Source organism: Entelurus aequoreus, linkage group LG26 (assembly GCF_033978785.1).
Source record: "Entelurus aequoreus isolate RoL-2023_Sb linkage group LG26, RoL_Eaeq_v1.1, whole genome shotgun sequence".
Classification (NCBI taxonomy): domain Eukaryota; kingdom Metazoa; phylum Chordata; class Actinopteri; order Syngnathiformes; family Syngnathidae; genus Entelurus; species Entelurus aequoreus.
In genome coordinates, this window is record NC_084756.1 from 29854329 (window position 1) to 29863203 (window position 8875).

At 42.8% G+C, this 8875-nt stretch overlaps 2 protein-coding genes across 3 annotated transcripts in view; both read right to left on the minus strand.

Annotated features, from left to right (window-relative positions):
* LOC133643496 (cadherin-22-like) overlaps nucleotides 1–8875 on the minus strand; it is a 1271581-nt gene that overhangs the window by 579980 nt on the left and 682726 nt on the right. The gene's annotated exons all lie outside the window — the stretch shown is intronic.
* The window catches only part of LOC133643327 (cadherin-22-like), a 106740-nt gene continuing 105247 nt past the window's right edge, over nucleotides 7383–8875 (minus strand). The window contains exon 5 of the mRNA XM_062037816.1: nucleotides 7383–7710. Coding sequence (XP_061893800.1) covers nucleotides 7383–7710 — 328 coding nt within the window. The remainder of the gene's footprint in view (nucleotides 7711–8875) is intronic.

Here is an 8875-nt window from a genome sequence, read left to right on the forward strand (position 1 = left end):
AACTCAAGACAGCCATGACATTATGTTCTTAACAAGTGTATGTAAACTTTTGACCAAGACTGTATATTACAATAATATATTTCCTACATAAAAACACAACTAAGTCCATTTAAAATAAAACACCGACATACACTAAATCACATTCATTGAATTTGTTTTAATCCATCAGCTATGATTTGTAAAAGGAAATTGCTGAATAGACAATATGCGTGAACATTATTGGTATTTTTTTGGAAAGTCCAAATATGTTGACAGGGAGGATTCTCTGTCAATCGTGTAAAGCACGAGCACTGATCCTTCCTCACGGTCGTGGTCAAAAGTTGACATACACTTGTAAAGAACATAATGTCATGGCTGTCTTGAGTTTCCAATCATTTCTACAACTCTTATTTTTTTTGTGACAGAGTGATTGGAGCACATACTTGTTGGTCACAAAAAAAACATTCATGAAGTTTGGTTCTTTTATGAATTTATTATGGATCTACTGAAAATGTGACCAAATCTGCTGGGTCAAAAGTATACAGTTTCGAAGCAACTTAAGGTCCCAAGAGCAACTGTGCAGACAATTGTTTGTAAGCATAAAGTGCATGGCATGGGCATCTACATCTGCTATATGATTTGCCCGAGAAGCTGGGCAGGACATTATAAAAAAAAAAAAAAAAAAAAAAAAAAAAAAGGTGCATGGCACAGTTTTGTCAATGCCACGATCAGCAAGAAAAAAAATAAAAATAAATAAGAGTTGTAGAAATTATTGGAAACTCAAGACAGCCATGACATTATGTCCTTCACGAGTGTGAAGTGAAGTGAATTATATTTATATAGCGCTTTTCTCTAGTGACTCCAAGCGCTTTTACGTAGTGAAACCCAATATCTAAGTTACATTTAAACCAGTGTGGGTGGCACCGGGAGCAGGTGGGTAAAGTGTCTTGCCCAAGGACACAACGGCAGTGACCAGGTTGACGGAAGCGGGGATCGAACCTGGAACCCTCAAGTTGCTGGCACGGCCACTCTACCAACCGAGCTATACCGCCCGGTTGGTAATGTATTAGTGTAAACTTTTGACCACGACTGTACTTTTCAAACGTGCCAAACAAAACGCTAAATAGCGCTTGCAAAAAAACAGTGATGAGTGTTGATAAATCACACTGCGTGTGATGTACAATATATTTGCCTCTTCTCCTCCCAGTATTGTGGCCGTTTTGATTATCAGCATTTATTTTGGATATTAATGAAGGCAGAGTCGCAAAATGTTTCCTTATTGTGCTTACATTACAGCCGCCATCATCTTTGCACACGTTTATTAGCTCAAGTTTGCACGTGTTTTTAGTGCACGCAAACTTTTAGTAAATCAGGCCCCAAGACTACGATAATAAAAAATGTTGACTTCCTTGATGCTTCCTAGCACAGGGGTGTCAAACGTATGGCCCGCGGGCCGGATAAAATCTGACCCGGCCCGGACCCACGTCATATAATCGCCCAGCCCTATGTTAAAATGATTTTGCTTATTTTGATGCATCTAAAACAGGGGTGTCAAACGTACGGCCCGAACAGGTTTTATCCGGCCCGCGGGATGAGTTTGCTAAGTATAAAAATGAGCCGAAATTTTGGAATGAAAGAAACTGCTGTTCTGAATGTGTCCACTGGATGTCGCAATAGCAATTATTTATATCTTTGTAGATGATGCTACATATGTAAAAAAAATAAAATAAACCACATGATGTTAATGCACCAGTCGAGGAAAATTAGCAAACTATATAAATAACATATTGTAATTTGATTTGGATATTATGTTTAAGATCTCGATAGATTGAAAACTAATGAGTTGACTGATGAACATTATCACATAATTAATTCAGAAAGTATAAATACCGACAAATAAAGATAGAATACTATTAACCGCAACATGTAAGTGTAAAAAAAACAACAACAACATGATGATCTGTACATTTTCACAATGTGCTTGTTCTATTTTTAAACAGAGACAACAATCCGAAGTTGTCTTTTGTCAGGCTCAAACACTGATGACATCTATTAAACAAGACAAGAAGCAAAGAATCAAACAGAGACAGAATTAAATTTGGACACAATTTTGAGGAGAGACGCGGCAACTGTACTCTCTGTACAGTCTAGCACCACGCTCTGACGACAAAGGTTTACGTCTCCTCCTATATTTGGACACTCCCTGTTTACACGACAACATCTGCTTCCAAAGGAATGGGGGGTATGTAAACAGCTCTTGTTTTTGGTCACATTCAAAACAAAAGAATAAGATGCCTCGGGCTTGGGTTAGTCCTGGATTCAGCTTGGGCAGGTCTTCGATGACAATAGATAACCCCTCCCGTTTCATCCCATCATACACAATGGAATTTTCCAAGCCTTTGCTTGGTGCAACAAAAACAATTGGGAACTCAGAACGGAAAGTTTTTCGATCATTTGAATAGAATTTTTCCGACATCTTTATTTTTAAGTTATCGTGCCGTGATCTTACCAGTCCGGCCCACTTGGGATTCGATTTTTCTCCGTGTGGCCCCCGATCTAAAATGAGTTTGACACCCCTGCTCCAGCAATAACGCCGCGGCCCTAATGTCCCGTTTGTTCCATCTTTATCCGAATCCTGCAGCCCGCGGGACAGCAAAGAGGCGTTTTTTTTTTTTTACGACGTGTTTATGTAAAGCGACGGTTCACGGCGCCTGTAACTGAGGCGTCACGAGGGACATTATCAGGGACGGAAGAACAACGCAAACAAACCCCAGCCTCGGTGGCTTTTTGCGCCGCCCGCAGTGGCTAGGCAAATTGAATGAACGGTGACAGGCGCGCGCACCGTGTTTTTGTCTCTCACAATGACGAGCCTGGAGTCGCTGTGGACGCCGAAAACCTTTCAGATTTCATAAAAGACCCAGGTGCACATATCCAGCACACAACCTTACAAAACAAAAGAATCCATTAGTGTTGCGTAATGTCGCCGAAGGAGGCCGATAGACCTTTTCAATATACTTCATGGAGATGATGGTGTGTTTTTTTATTTGTTTTTTTTTTTTTTTTTTTTTTAGGACAAAGAGCTGCCATCTTGCTTCTGCATGAAGCTGACCCCTCCTGTCATTGTACAAATTAAAATACCGCCGCTGCAGTAGAGCTGTCAAAAATAAAGATCATTGCTTTATTCTAGGGCTACAGCTATCGATTATTTTCGATTATTCTATGGATTATTTGGTTCGATTAATCGAGTAATAACCTTGATGTGCGGTACGGGCCAAACGTTTGTTTGTGTTTTCTTTATTTCCATGACTATTTACATTGTAGATTGTCACTGAAGGCATCAAAACTATGAACGAACACATGTGGAGTTATGTGCTTAACAACAAAAAAAGGGTGAAATAACTGAAAACATGTTTTATATTCTAGTTGCTTCAAAATAGCCACCCTTTGCTCTGTAAAGTGGCAACCATTTCAGGGGACTGCCTTTTGAAGCTCACCGAGAGAATGCCAAGAGTGTGCGAAAAAAGTAATCAGAGCAAAGGGTGGCTATTTTGAAGAAACTGGAATACAAACCATGTTTTCAGTTATTTCACTTGTTTTTTGTTAAGTACATAACTTCTCATGTGTTCATTCATAGTTGTGATGCCTTCAGTGACAATCTACAATGTAAATAGTCATGAAAATAAAGAAAGCGCATTGAATGAGAAGGTGTGTTCAAACGTTTGGCCCCTACTGTATATATATATATATATATATATATATATATATATATATATATATATATATATATATATATATATATATATATATATATATATATATATATATATATATATATATATATATACATACATACATACATACATACATACATACATACATGCTTAGGCGGTCCATCGTAGTCGAAGATGACGTAGCTTCCATTTTGTTGCTCTGGTCGGTGGCTATCGTTGCTGACGACGATGCCACTCCATATGACTATGAAGTCCGATCCTGGAACCACACGTCCTGCCACAGTGGGGACATGTCAGGCCTGGATCAGGGGGCTGGGATGGTTCTGGAACTGCATGGTGGTGTCTTCGCCTCCGCTGATCCCTCCGGTGTTGGTTCCGACACTCCTCCAGATACATGACCCCGTCATGGCATAGCGAGCGCCACAACGATCGATTGGCTGCAGCTGTCTCAAGTTCGTAGGGTTTGATGTTGCACCTCTTCAATATCCCTTTCAGTTGGTCTTTGTACCGCAGCTTTTGTCCTCCGGGCTTTCTGCTGGCTGAAAGGAGCTGACCATAAAGCATCTGACGAGGCAAACGGTGTCCTGGCATCCGGATGGTGTGACCAACCCACCGGAGTTGTCGCTGTGCCAGGGTGGCCTCTATGCTCATGGACTCAGTGCGCTGTAAGATGTCCGTATGAGGAACTCGATCCTGCCATGTGATGCCAAGAATGCGTTGGAGACATCTGATGTTAAATGCATCAAGGCAGCGGATGTGTCTGCGGTATATTGTCCAGGCTTCTGACCCATACAGCAGAGTTGAAACACACACCGCCCTGTAGACAGACACTTTCGTTGAGGTTCGAAGGTGGTTGTTTTCAAACACCCGGGAGCGCAGTCTTCCAAAGGCAGAGGAGGCTGAGTTGATACGAGCCTGGATGTCATCATCGATCTGGCATGTTGGGGTCAGAGTACTGCCGAGGTAGCAAAATTGCTCAACGAGTTTGAGGGGTGTGCCGCTGATGGTAAAGACAGGGGGTGTAGGGGATGGGGACCTCTCCTGGATGAGAACCTCTGTTTTCTGGATGTTGATCACCAGACCTAGTGAGCGGTAGACTGATGACATGGTGTCTAGTGCATGCTGCATGGCATCAGGAGTGTGGGCGAGGAGTGCGCAGTCGTCTGCATATTGCAGCTCCTGGATGTTGGTGCCTGACATCTTCGTCTTTGCCTGTAGGCGCCGGATGTTGAATAGGCTCCCATCCAGGCGAAACTCGATGGAGACACCACTATCCTTTGTGATGGACTGGCGGAATAGGAGTGTGGCTGCTGCCAGGAAAAGATTGAAGATCGCTGGGGCCAGTACACACCCCTGCTTCACCCCTACTTTCACTGGGAAAGAGGGGGACTGTTCACTGCCTACAAGTACACAGGCCTGCATACCATCGTGAAACTGTTTTAGGATGCTGAGAAACTTGGGGGGGACACCAAACTTCCTGAGGATACTCCAGAGCAAATCACGGTCAACTGTGTCAAAGGCCTTGGTGAGGTCAATAAAGGTAATGTAGAGGTCCTTGTTTTGTTCCCTGCATTTCTCCTGGATTTGACGGGCAGCGAAGATCATGTCTAGTGTACTTCGGTTCTTTCTGAAGCCACACTGTGTCTCTGGGAGGATGCCCTCTGTTAGAAATGAAAGGCGAGAAAGCATAATTTTCGCAAGTACCTTGCCGGCCACTGAGAGAAGGGAGATACCACGACTGTTTCCACAAGATGATTTATCTCCTTTCTTCTTGTAGATGGTGACAATGTTGCTGTCTTTCCATTCTTGAGGCAGGGCCTCCCTGTGCCAGATGGCTAGTATGAAATGAAACAGCTTCCGCTTCAGTAGATAGCCTCCCTTCTTCAGTATCTCAGCCGGAATTCCGTCAGGGCCAGGGCTCTTGTTGTTTTTGAGGCTCCTGATTGCAGTAAGGACCTCACTGAACATGGGGGGATCATCAAGGAAGGGAGAAGGCGGGAGATCTGGGAGTGCATTGAGCACTGATGGATCAGAGGGGTTTATTTTATTGAGCAGTGAGTCGAAGTGCTCAGCCCAACGCTCAAGAATTTGTTGTTTATCCTTGAATAACACGTGTCCGTCTGCGGATCTTACTGGAGCGATGCTTCGCTTTTGTGGGCCATAGATGGATTTTGCAGCAGCGTAGAATGCGTAGGTATTATTAGCATCTGCATATCCCTGGATCTCCTGAGCTTGTTTGAGCCACCACTCATTTTCCATGAACCGCAGTTGTTTCTGTGTCTCAGCTCTGATTGTTTTATAATGGTGGAGGAGTGATGGAGAGTGAGGGTTGGAGAGCAGGGCAGCATGGGCTTTGCGCTTGGCGTCCAGCAGCTCCTGTATTTCTACCGAGCTGTTGTCGAACCAGTCTTGATGGTGCTTCTGAGTAAAGCCGATGGTTTCAGAGGCAGCTTGATGTAATGTTGACCTCAGTTTTGCCCACTCACTGTCCATGTCACAGGTGGTACCGTAATCCTCCAAGGTGGAAAGCCCCGCAGCTATCTTGCTGCGGTAGTGAGATGTACACTCTGGAGAATCCAGGGCCCTGCAGTTCAGTCGCTTTCTTGGCTGCTGTTTCTTGTGCGGGGGTCGGATTTTCATCCTCAGCTTGGATCTGATCAGCCGGTGGTCAGTCCAGCATTCAGCCCCACGTAAGGCCCTGGTTACGCAGACGTCTTGTCGATCTTGTTGTCGTGTAATTATATAGTCCAGCAGGTGCCAATGTTTGGACCGTGGGTGCATCCAAGATGTTATGTATTTCTTTTTTAACTGAAAGATTGTGTTAGTGATGAGAAGTTGGTGCTCAGAGCACAGAGAGAGGAGTCGAATGCCGTTGTTGTTTATTTTCCCAGATCCATGAGGCCCGATTATTTTAGTCCAGAGCTGGGCATCTGTGCCAACTCGGGCATTGAAGTCACCCATGAGGACAAGCTTATCGGACTTAGGGACTCTGGATAGGGCAGCCGCAAGAGACTCGTAGAAGGCATCTTTGATGTTACTATCAGCATCCAGGGTAGGGGCATACGCACTGAGTAGCGTAGCAAACCGGCCTTTCACCAGGGGGATACGCCAGGTCATGAGCCGCTCACTGATGCCTTGGGGGGACTCTGGGATGTTATTGAGTAATTTGCTTTTTACAGCAAAGCCAACTCCATGGAGCCTACGTTCGCCTTCCGGGAGACCCTTCCAGAAGAAGGTGTAGCCTTCACCGACTTCTGTCAGGGAGTCTTCACCCGACAACCGAGTTTCACTGAGTGCTGCGATGTCGACATTGTATCTCTTGAGCTCATGTGCAATGAGCGCCGTCCGTCTATGAGGTCTCTCCGTCCCATCCTGCGTGTCGAGGAGGGTGCGGACGTTCCAGGTAGCCAGGTGTATAGTCATATGCTTTCCTTTGTTATGTTTTCGACCGCAGTAGGGGATGCCTTGGTGGCTGCGGTTTGCCACCCAGGTGTGAGGAACAGACAATTTTTGGGTCACCTTTTCCAGACCCTTCCCCAATTTGGGGTGAGCAGTGCGGACCCTAAATAGGGCTGCTCAGTCACATGGGCAGCTGCCGAAGGAAGATCATGTTCCTGATCCCAATCTTCACAACGACCATCACACCCATGCCGCCTCTGTGCAGGATTCAAGCTAGGAGCTCCCAGTCACATCCTTGACCTGCCCCCGTCGCTTTATCCTGTCGCCAGAGGACTTTTCGGAAGAAGCTGAAGCCTGCGCAAAGAGTGTATTTGTGTGAGGGATGGTGCGCGCAGTTCCTTCCCCCACAATCTTGGCCACACCCACCATATTCCAGTGGCACGAGAAAAACTTGAGACGACCTTCAGGTGAGTGCAGTTGCAGGGGACTGCCAGAGATCCGATCTGCTGGAAACCTGCCCATGTGTGTGTCCCCGGAGCACAGATTTTTCATTTGGGGTTTACTCCCGTAGCCATACTGCCTCCCGGTTTTACCCACATGGCTGTGGGGTGCCTTCAGCACATTGCTTTTCTGTCAGGGTGTGCTCCCTTAGCCTTTGCCTAAATAAGCTGACCCACAAGGCAATGGGGCTATTTACCCATAGTTGGGGCAGGGTTGACGGGCGTCAGGGCGTGTTCCACACAAAGGTGGGCCTATACGCCACGTCTCTGGGGCCCACTGCTGCTCCGAGATCCCCTTCAGTTTAGTTCGGGGTCTGCAAAGACCCTTATCCGTGTGTGGCCACGAGGAGGCACTGAAGGAGTCTTGGTGGTGGAGAGGCTTTGTACCAGCAGGAGGAGACTTACACACTCGGCTCCTCTTTTCACCCCCCGAAGGGGGCTAGCTGGCGGCGGTAGCTGTAAGCAGAGAGTAGCAAGCAGAAAGCAACATGCACTATCTACAGACATCTCTCTACTTCTACTGCACTAGACGCGTCACACACACCCTGTGTGGATACACACACACACCATACATACATACATACATACATACATACATACATACATACATACATACATACATACATACATACATACATACATACATACATACATACATACATACATACATACATACATATATATATATATATATATATATATATATATATATATATATATATATATATATATATATACATACATACATACATACATACATACATACATACATATATATATATATATATATATATATATATATATATATATATATATATATATATACATACATATATATATACATATATATATATATACATATATATACATACATATATATATACATACATATATATATATATAAATATATATATATAAATATATATATATATATATATATATATATATATACATACATATATACATATATATATATATATATATATATATATATATATATATATATATATATATATATATATACATATATATATATATATATATATATATATATATATATACATATATATATATACATATATATATATATATATATATATATATATATATATATATATATATATATATATATATATACATACATACATACATATATATATATATATATATATATATATATATATATATATATATATATATATATATATATACATACATATATATATATATATATATATATATATATACATATATATATATATATAT